Source organism: Andrographis paniculata, unplaced genomic scaffold (assembly GCF_009805555.1).
Source record: "Andrographis paniculata isolate CXL003 unplaced genomic scaffold, ASM980555v1 Contig43END, whole genome shotgun sequence".
NCBI classification, from domain to species: Eukaryota; Viridiplantae; Streptophyta; class Magnoliopsida; order Lamiales; family Acanthaceae; genus Andrographis; species Andrographis paniculata.
Window position 1 is genome coordinate 1,160,890 of NW_026137577.1, and position 11,963 is coordinate 1,172,852.

The window sequence follows — 11,963 nt, forward strand, 5'->3', positions numbered from 1 at the left end:
TTTTTAGTTTAATTAAATATAATGAAATTATTTAATTTAGAATAATATTTTGCATGGCAGGACTATATTATCCATTTAGCTATATATTATGCGAATAATTAAAACGGCAACATATATATATTTTCATTATATTTAAAATAAAAGACGTAAATAAATTGTTAATGCAATGATACTAGATTATTTAGGAAATTGTAACTTTTGAGATTAACATTGTACTTTCTCCGTTCAGCGAGAGATGAGTCTTTTTGTTACGGATACAGTATTCTAGATAGTGCAGATTAGTAAGTTATTAATAATAATTTATGATATTATATTTCTGTTTTTTTATATGAGTAGAGTTATTGGTATTTTAAATATTTTTAGAATTATATCTCAATAAATTATATGTAATATGAATATTATTTTGCAGATAATAAAATTTTATATAATACAAACTATTTTGATGTTAACGCTCATCCCAACTATTTTATTGGAAGGTGTATGTATAGAACAAGAAAACCGAGTGTGGGGTCATTCGACCCAATTGAATGTACATACGTGATAAGTTGGAATGATGCCTCAAAAAGTAAACCATGTAAATTGTAAATAAAAAACGTTTGATAACATAAAATATCGGTACCAATTCGGAGATGTAATAGGTTAAGGACCCTAAGTACAAGCGCGAATCAAAACAAAAATAGTTCATTCACAATTGATAAATTTTTAAAAAGGATGAAGCAGACTATTTTCTTAGACAACAATATATTGTCCCGTAAGGGATGGCCTGGTGGTGCGGGGGTTGAACGCGTAACCGTGTAGTCATAGGTTCAAACCCCCGACGCCTAGTGTGATTTGCCTGTCGGATCTAGTTTGCAGGGTATTAGGTCCGACCGGAGGTTTACCCAGTCCGCACTTTCGAGTAACGACTGTGGATTCGCATGTAAAATCTAAAAGACCCCTACTTATTAGAAATCTAATCTTATTTGAAAATGCATCAATAAGTCTCCAAAAGCAAATTAATTGGTAATTTTCTCAAGATAAGTGAGTTGCGAGTCAAACAAAAAGACTTGCATAATTGAAATGAGATCACTAACCACTAAGGGTGTGTTTGTTTCATATGATATAAATAAGTATTAATGTAATATTTTAAATAAAAAATTAATTTTTAATATAATATAAAAATAAAAAAAAAAAAAGGTAATTGATTTAATATTTTTTTTAGAAAAAAAAAATTGATGACTAATAAAAATACAGGAAAATCTTGCAAACGACAACATCATAAAATTACACTACAAAAAGAAATTGCAAAATAGAAAATGGCATTGAAAGTGTGTGAATTACGTTGGGGGAGAGAGTACTACGTGAAAGTGATCACTTATGATTTCGACCTTGCAATTTTTATGAGTATTAGTCTATAAACCCACAATGCTCATCGATCACACTCACTAATCAATCTTATGCTAATATTTCATTTTTATGAACATTATTGTTAATTTGTTCAGTGAGCAGTTCTCATCGATATTAACTATTGATAAATTAAATAGTAGCAATATATATATATTATCTTTTTACTACTTATCTTAAGTTAAAATAAAGTTCAAAGGTTGCTTTCTCCGATATCTCTATGATCAACCTATTGGAGTAACCATTTCCACATTGTATAACTAGATTCAATTAGCCAAGTTATATATGTACTCATTAAAGAAGTCGCAATGCATTTTGTAAAGTAATTATACTATGTAAATAACAACCTTGAGTTATTGCGAAGTGAGAAAATATGATATCTTGTTAATACTAAATAATACAAATCAAGACTACATTTAAAAAATACAACAAATTTAACTGAGTGTTATAAAAAATGCGAGTGGGAACTAAATACAACACTATTGGCACAAGTGATACCCATTGTTGCTTGAAACCCTTACAACTTAACCTTATGAAATGAATATAATGAAATATGTGAAATGACTTAACTTAAAGTGAATGAATGGTGCAAATGGTACACATTGACCTCCTATCTATTGAGCTTTTAAAAATTAGCAGTTATCACAGTTAATATTTAGCTAACAGTTACATTTCATCCGTCCAATCTAAAAGTTTATATTGAATGAATGTTTGATCTTTCTCCCATGCCAGATTAAGTTCACGCGATCTTTGAGGGTAAGTCAAGCCAAAATTAACAAATATTTTCATATCAATAGTCAACTCTAACTAACTTTGAGGTTTGTGAGAGAATAACTTCATGAATAATAAACATCAATCTTTTCCTTTCTTATTCTTCTTTCGAAACATTGATGATTGAAAAACTTTACAGCTAAAAAATCTCAAAAATACCAAGGCACATCAGATCACAACAAAAGTATAAAAACGCATTATTCCTAGACATTTTGGTACATTTACGCACATAAGTAATTCATAATTACGGTAGAATCATTCGAATTTCAATATAAATTGCCCAAAAATCGATCAATCGATCAAGTTGGACAAAAAATGATCGATATTGAGATCAGAAGTGCCGCCACGATCGACAGCCTCCTTAGCCAAGGCCTTCCATTTCCCTCCATTAATCTTCATAACCTTCCCCTTCTCCCCCTCCATAACCTCCCTCACACACCTCTCAACCTCTTCCCTCCCGACAATCCCATCCCTAACCCTAACCCTAACCCCGACCCCCCACAAGTCCTGCACCAGCTTCGCGTCCGTCGTCTGGTCCGTCCACTGCGGCATCACCACCATCGGCACGCCCGTGCTGAGCGCCTCCGTCGTCGAGTTCCAGCCGCCGTGCGAGAAGAAGCACCCGATGGCCCTGTCCGACAGCACCTCCAGCTGCGGGCTCCAGTGCACGAACAAACCCTTGTTCTGGTTTTTATTGATGAAGTCGTTGGGGATCTTGTCGTGCTTGTCCTGGTCCCTGACGACCCACAGGAAGGGGTACCCGGCGCGGTCGAGGCCCCAGGCGATCTCGGCCATTTGTGGGGTGGGAAGCTTGTCCATGCTCCCGAATGCGACGTAGACGACGGAGCTTGGGGGCATGGATCTGAGCCAGTCGAAGATGGAGGATGAGGGGTGGGATTCGAAGAGGTTGATGTCGTAGCGGGTGTCGTTTTGGATGCGTTTGTCTAAGTAGGAAGAGGGGAGAGTAGGGCCGATTGTGAGTAAGGGACATAGCTGTGTCATTGAGTCGACTGCCTGATAATGCAGAAAAAGAAATAATAGTTCATCGGATTTGAAATGAGGATGATATGCATATTTGGTTTGTTCACTTATTGTTTTTTAATTGCACGATGTTTTATAAATATTATGAATAAATATAATATACATATGTATTAATACAATATATATATATATAATATATACTTTATTCGTCTCAATTGAAAGTAATTTTTTTATGATTTTGGTCTATGTCATTCAAAAGTATATGTTTGTTATTTTAATAAATGTAATCATACACTAATATTAGAATACTTGTAACTGTTATCTATATTTAAAAATATATTGTTACATATACAATTAATTTATACATAAAGTTAAATGACAAAAATATCAAAAACCTCGTATACACTTACATTTACCAATAAAATATATTATTTCTTAATTTATTATAGAACTCCAAAGGACCCCTTCAAAATTAGATAAATAAAATATATTTTATTCATTAAATACAAAATATTAATATTTTTAAAATTACAGGCATAATTTCATATATATATATATAATATAAAAAATATATTTATTTAAAAATACAAAGTAACCAAATCTATAATGTTTTTATATTTTATTTAAAACACAAATCAATATCCTTTGATATATAAAATTTATATTATTTTTTCATATAAAATATGATATAAAAATAGTAATTAAGAGAAACAAACTCATGGTATGAAAAAAGTTAAAGAGAAGTTTAACTTGGAGATTATAGTTATTTTTGCTTTAGTGTTTTGTTTGTCTTGAGTTTGAGTTATTAATTTTAATTTTGATTTAAACAGTATTTTAATATGATATTTTTTTAAAAAAAAAATTATATAATTTTATTGGTAGTCGTGTTGATTGAACATTGAAATATTTAACTTTAAAAGAAAATCAAACACACTAAAGGGGTTTGTTTATACAACCACATTTTTACTATTGATAATATTATCTCCGTTTAACTTTAAGGTTTTATTTATTATTTGCGTATTGATATTTGAATATTAATTATTATATCAAAATATAGTACAAATTATAAAAAAATGCAAAAAATATATCAATTACTGTCTTATAATACTAATAGAAGGACATTTCTTAAAACAAAAAAAATTATGCAAATACAAGGTTATTTTTAATATTAAATACAATGACGTAAAAGGTAAATGTGACTCTTAGAACCGGATGGAGAAAGTGTCATTTTTATATTATCAACACAATTTTCGTGTCATTTTTATATTATCAACACAATTTTCGATATCTCATGTGAAAAATACCACATGCTTAAATAATAATCAAATAAACATTTTTTAGAAAAAAAAAAAAAAAAAAATTAAACAAATCCATAGACTAGGGTATATTAAAAAATTATCCAAATTTTGAAATTATTAATTTTTAGTAGATAATGTATATTTAAGGAACATACGAGGGCTCATTTCTTTTTCAAAAAAAATTCAATATATTTTTTTAATATACTATTCATATTCATTATTTTTATACTCCCTTCGTCCAATAATTAAATATTCATTTATTTTTTACACGTAGTTTTAAAAATATTAGTATTATATTTGGATGTAATAGGAAATAAAGTAGAAATGACTAAAATAACCTTATTAGTATGTGTGATATAAATGTAATAACATTTGTGTAATATATTGTAAGTTGTAAGTATATTTGTAATGTTAAGTAGATATTACAGTTACTTAAAAAAAAATTGATATTTGTTATGGAACGGACTAAAATAAAAAAATAAATATTTTGCTACGAGACAAAATGAGTATTATTTATATAATTTTTTATTATATATATATATATATATATAAGATTCTTCAAAATAAAAAACACAACAAACGCACTTTAGTTTATTTTAGACAAGCCTCTTTCACTTCAGTGGTAATGTACTCTTTGGAAAGAAATTAGATTCCCGCTCAAAGTTCCAAACGCGGTAATGTTGCATGTGAGGTGGGCCCTCTCGAAATAATTGGGGCCACCACTAAGAATATATATATTTATATATTTTCTCTGTCCAATATAAAATTAGGTAATAATTTATACTTTTGTCCGTTACTTATAATTTGTTAAATTTTTTATTAGAAATATAATTATATATTTTTAATCATATTTAAAATTTTATAATTTATACTCCCTCCGTCCCGGATACCATATCAACGTTGTCGTTTCTGTCCGTCCCACGTACCATGTCACTTTCTTTTTTGGAAAATGATTACACACTTTAATCTCATTTTAAATTTTTTAATTTTATTTTTTTTAATTTTAATTAAACTAATTAGTTATCTTAATCTTAATTTATAATTATTTATATTATAGGATAATTATTTTCACTAATACATTCTTAATTATCTACTAATTACACCCCTCCTAAAATACCGTGTCTACAGTGTAGCAGACACGGTATCTGGGACGAAGGGAGTACTATTTTATCTATTTATCTATTTGCTTTTTGCACAGAATTTTAAAAATATTAGTATTATAATAGAATGTGGTATAAATAAAGTAGAAAATACTATAATAATGTTATTAATATCGGAAAATTGATATTTGTATAATATATTGAAAACTGTAAGAGTATTATTAATATTAGTAGAAAATACCGTTAGTAAAAAAGAAAATAGATACTTTGTTATGAGACGGACCAAAATAGAAAAATAAATAGATTGTTAAGGGACGGAAGGAGTAATTTTGTAATTTTAGTTAAATTATTTAGTTATCTTAATTTTAATTTATAGTTATTTTTATTATATTATAATTATATTTACTAATATATTTTTTAATTATTTACTAATTATTCCTTCAGTCCCACTTCTCATGTCCGCCTTTCCATTTTCGTCCGTCCCACTTATTTTGTCACTTTCCTTTTTTGGAAAATAATTATACACTTGAATCATATTTTTAAAATTTTAATTTATAATTTTTTTAATTTTAATTATACTAATCAATTATTTTAATCTTAATTTATAATTATTTTTATTATACAATAATTATTTTCACTAACATATTTTTAATTATTTACTAATTATACCTCTTCTAAATTCTCGTGTCTACAGTAACGCGGACAAAATATCCGAGACAGAGGGAGTATAATTTATCTAAATTATCATATTTACAGTAACATAAACAATTTATTCGGGATGGAGGGAGTATTACATATCTATATTTTAATTTATTTTATAGAAATAATAAAAATATTTTTATATTTTTATTATATAAATTTTATTTTATTCAAAATGATATCTATATTGACTATATTTATATTATTATTCTTTATAAAATTAAATTTAAATTATTTTTCTATCAAATGCTCCCTCCCTCTAAGGATTATTTATCGTTTAAGTCGTTGTACTTAACATTAAAATATTCTTATATTTATATAATTTTTTTGTACAAATATCTTTCAATTAATATTATAAGACACAATTGAAGTATTTTTATAATTTTTTTTAATTTTATACTATATTTTAATATAATAATTAATATTTAAAGATCAACACACAAAAAAAATAAATGGAACCCTTAGAGCCAAACGAAGTATATTAAATTAATACTCTCTACGTCCCATTGAAAGGTTACCATTTTCCATTTTTGTCCGTCCCAAAACAAGGTTACCATTTCCTAATTTAGTAATTGTATTACTACCTAACATAATAAATACCCTTTCAACTTACAATATATTACACAAATGTCATTATTTTTATATTACACTATACTAATATGAGTATTTTTGTCTTTTTTATTACGATCCAATATAATACTGATATTCAAAAATCTATGTGCAAAAAGCAAATGAAACCCTTCCAACGGGACGGAGGGAGTATTTTATTTTCACATAATCTATTATACTACTATTTATCATATAATATTACAACAAAAGAATTATCCAAAATATCTAAAACTTTTTTATCTAAACATATTTTAACTTTTTTCAATTCAAAATAATTTTAAATCCAAATTCTTCTAAAACTCTAAAATTTCAAGTGTTTGGAATCTTTGGATATAGGGTTGGCTCCCAATCCTACTTTTTATTATGATTAGTACTACTATTTTCTTAATACTAATTTAAACATTCATTTTATGTTTCTTATATTTAAAATTCAATAGTATTAAATATTTTTTTGATGACGCAATATTAAACATTTTTTATCCTATCAAATACTCCCTCCGTCAATTTTCTAATGTTCTATTTGATATTTACACATATTTTTAGGCAATTAGGGTTTTTGTTATAAAATGACAAATTTGCCCTTAATCTTGTGTATAGAAAATAAAAGAGTAAATAAAGAAATGGTAAAAAAATAAATTTTGTGTATAATAATAGAAAGATGACAATAATTATTAGATATTATTTTTAGTTTGTGGATGGAGAGAATATTAATTCATTATTCTTTTTCTTATTTCCAACAATCTTAGGTAAATTATTATTTTTAATCGTACGTTAAATTTATGCGTAGTTCGATTTATTTAAAATTTTACTAATTTTATTTTAATAAATAATAATTATGTTATTACTATTTTTTATATTTACTTCATTATTTTTATCAAAATTTTAATAAATTCTCTATAATATTTGTTTTATATTTTTTTACCTATTTAATTTTAATATTAAAATATTATCATTTTTTTAAAAAAATTTTTCAGTGGCCCAAATAAATTAAGATAAATGTTTAAATAAAAAGGAGTTATTTTTTTTATATATAAAATTTACATTAGATATATAAATTTTATAATATTATTGTCAAATTTCAGCCATTAATGCACTGAATTATATTGAAAATAATACACTCTTTGTCCCATAATAAAGTATTCATTTTTTTATTTTAGTTTGTCCCATAACAAAGTATTCATTTCTTTTTTTAGTAATTATACTGTCTACGTAACATTATAAATACCCTTATAATTTACAATATATTATACAAATTTCATTTCTTCTTTATTTCTAATATATTTCAATATAATACTAATATTTTTAAAATTATATGAAAAAATAAATTGATATTTAGTTATGGAATAAAAGGAGTATAAAATCAATTAAATTGGAGTACGGTGAAACCAACGCACTGCCATCATAGCTGTCATCAATTATTGAAACTTTCGGATCAAAAGAATTATTGAAACTTTTATTTATTTATTTATTTATTTTGAAAACTATTGAAAATTAATTCTCATAGGAAAAATCTGCCATATTTAGGGTGTGTTTGTTTGGGGGATTGTATTAGATTTTTGCTATTTATTTTTTTTTTCTCTTAAAAATATCAAATTAAACACCTATTTTTTATTTTTTATATTATACTAAAAATTAATTTTACATTTAAAACATCACATCAACACCTATTTATATCACATCAATGCAACTATTCAAATTCAAAAAGTTTTACTATTCAAATTTCAATTCAAAATCCAAACCCCCAAACAAACACACCCTAATACAAATATTCTTTTTGTTAGGAACAGATATTTTAGTTAGAGTAGAATAGTACGTTATTAATAATAAATTATAATATTATTTAATTATTTTTTATATAAGTAGTATTATTTATATTTTAAATATTTTTATAATTATATCTTAATGAAATATATGCAATATGAAAGTTATTTTGTTAATTCAATATGAAAATTATAAAATTTTATAAAAATGAGAAATTTTAAAACTAATTTTTATAAAAAAATAAAATTTTTTAAATATAAATAAGAATATTTATTTATTGAGAAGTAATATATAAATAAAAGAATTTTTAATGGGCCGGTAAAAAATTAAAAATTAAATTAAATTAATTTATATTCATTAAATATATTTAAGATAAATAAATTTATTAAAAATTAAAATATATTATTTTTTGTTAAACGGGCAAAAAAGAAAAATTGATCATAACGAATAGAGTACATTAATTGTGAAATGAGTAAAATATTAAAATCTTTTACATATTTATATTAATCAATAAAATAATATTATTTATTATTTCATATAAAACCAAACAAAGTACATTCAAATGGAATAGAGGAGTATAAAAAAAAATTATTATTATAGTTATTTATATTAATATTTTTATCTGTCACGGAAATATGTTCAAATTATTTAAAATAAATTTAATATAAATATATAATATTTTTTTATTATTTTTTTACTTTTTATAATTGAAAATAAAATAATATAATTACATTTTTAAATGATAGCGAGATTTTTTAAATATTACACAAAATTATTTTTCTTATGTAAAGGGTGTTTTATTTATTAATTTTGTCTTGTAAATATTAGTTTGATTGTAATTTAAAATTAATTTGAAATTGAGTGTTGATTTAAATTTTTGTTTAAATAGTATTTTAATATAATATTTTATGCGAGTAAAATAATACTATATATTTATTGAAAATGTGCTATAATATTGATTTTAGTTGGAAATTATAAAATAACAAGATATATAATGATGTTTGTTATGCTTAAGTAATTTTTTTTCAAAGTTCGACGCTTTTTAAAAAATTGAAAATAGTAAAAATTTAATATTTGACTTGATAAAAAATATTAATATAATATCCTATACAAAAATTTATTTTTTTATGTAAAAAATTAATTTTATATTTAAATATTATATTATGAATAATTTAATCATATTAAATAACAATTTCAATTAAAATTTTATTACTCTCTCTGTCTCATAAAAATGAGTATATCATTCACTTGGTCCATCCCAAAATAGAGTTATTGTTTCTAATTTAGTAATTGTACTATTCATCTAACATAATAAATATTCTTATAATTTATAATATATTATACAAATGTTATTATTTTTATATTATACCATATTAATAGGAGTAGTTTTTTTCTTTTTACTATATACCAATAATATAATACTCCCTCCGTCCCATATATTATGGACCTATTACTGTAAATACGAGAATTTAGGTAAAGTGTGATTAGTAAGTAATTAAGAAGTGTATTAGTAAAAATAATTATCGTATAATAAAAATAATTGTGGATTAAGATTAAGATAATTAAATAGTTTAATTAAGATTAAAAAAATTATAAAATTTAAAATTTAAAATGAGATTAAAGTGTATAATTATATTTCCAAAAAAGGAATGAACAAGTTATGTGGGACAGACGAAAATAAAAAATACAAACAAATTATGTGGGACGGAGGGAATACTAATATTTAAAAACATGTACAAAAAGCAAAAGCAAATGCAACTCTTTCTTATGGTTGGATGAAGTATTTAAAATTTAATATCAGCTCCTAATCTATAACCAAACAAACCCTACTTGAAATAACTAAAAAATAAATAAATAAAATAAAATTGTTCTATAATTTAAATATATACTCACACTATCAAATTTGGTATCTCATCAAAATTATTTTCGGTTTTCTTTAATTAATAAAAAATTATGTTTTTCTTTTTGGGTACTTTTTGTCTCTAACTATAAAGGACAAATTGCACTGCAATTTCCTGAAACCTCTTTTTACAATTTTTTTTTTTTTTTTTTTTAATGTAATGAAAAGATGATTTTTCATATATATTTTTTACATGACGAGGTTTTTTATATAATTATTTTTTGAAGTATAAAGAGACACCATACAATTTTTAAAATATAAAAAAATTTACGTTAAATTTCGAAATTACGTAAAAATTATAGATAATTTTACCAATTTTACCGCATATGTGAGCACAAAATTAAACGACGGATAGAGTAACAATCGAAATTAAACACGAAATTAAATAAACAAAGAAGTAGAAAGTTCACATACGTTACCTTTTGTTCCAACTTGTAGAAGGAATTGACAAGCACAAAATCAGCCCTATCCACATTCCTGAACTGGCTCAGCACCATCTCAAAATAGGCCGGATAAGATCCTTCCACGTATAAAAACGACGGCATGTCCGCCGCCTCTAGCGGCGGCAGCCCCGGAAGCTCCACCGCCGGAGGAGTCGTGACCGGCGGCTTCAGCAAGCCGTGGTGCGCGTAGTAATAAATATAATTGACGGCGCACGCCTGTGTGAAAAAGGCGGCGCCTTTTATGCCGACCCCTTTGGCCACATCCAACACCCATGGCAAAAAAGCGTCGTAGACTATGCAGTCTACGGCGTTCCCCGAGGCTATGTACCTCTCGATGAGATTTTTAAGGGTTCGCGACCCCGCGGCCTCCATTTTTTCAAGGTAGTCTGCGACGCCGTCGGCGTGCATGAAACCGCCGTCGTCGAAGCCGTCGGAAATGGCGTCAATGGCGACGGATTGGGGTTTAGGGTTCCATGTTTTGCGGATGAAGTTGGTGATAATGAAGGTCGATTTTGCGCCTTTGGAGACGAGGCGCTTGCAAAATTGAAGCATCGGGTTGACATGGCCTTGGCTCGGATACGGCACGGCCAAGACGTGTATTGACGGCGACGGCGGCGACGACGATGACGGCGAGATGTTTTTTTTCTTGCCTTCTTCCTCCATGGACAAAAATAGTGGTCCTATGGAGGAGTTTGTGTTCTTTCTTGACAAGTGGATTTGTGGTGAAATATATAGATAGTGTGTTTATTATAGGATTATCGGCTTTCTCTTTTATTTTTATTTTTATTTTTATTTTTATTATTTTTAAATTAAATAATTATTTGATATAATATTTTATATAAAAATTATAGTATTATTATATTTATTTTCTTTTACTTAATGAGGCGGCTAGAGTTGCCTAAGAATAAAATGAATTGCTACAATAGTATTTTTTTACTTCAGCTACTTATATTTAAGTGGGTTGATGGTAACTCATTAAACTCAATGATTTTTCAGAAAACAAAAAATATATATATAT

At 25.9% G+C, this 11,963-nt stretch overlaps 1 protein-coding gene across 1 annotated transcript; it reads right to left on the reverse strand.

Annotated features, from left to right (window-relative positions):
- Positions 1-2,222: 2,222 nt before the first annotated feature.
- Positions 2,223-11,646, reverse strand: LOC127251282 (UDP-glycosyltransferase 74F2-like). The gene is made up of 2 exons (XM_051274924.1): positions 10,922-11,646; positions 2,223-3,168 (listed from the first exon to the last, which is right to left on the reverse strand). The coding sequence occupies exons 1-2, from the start codon at positions 11,606-11,608 to the stop codon at positions 2,446-2,448; spliced, it is 1,410 nt and encodes a 469-aa protein (XP_051130881.1). The 5' UTR covers positions 11,609-11,646; the 3' UTR covers positions 2,223-2,445.
- Positions 11,647-11,963: the final 317 nt, after the last annotated feature.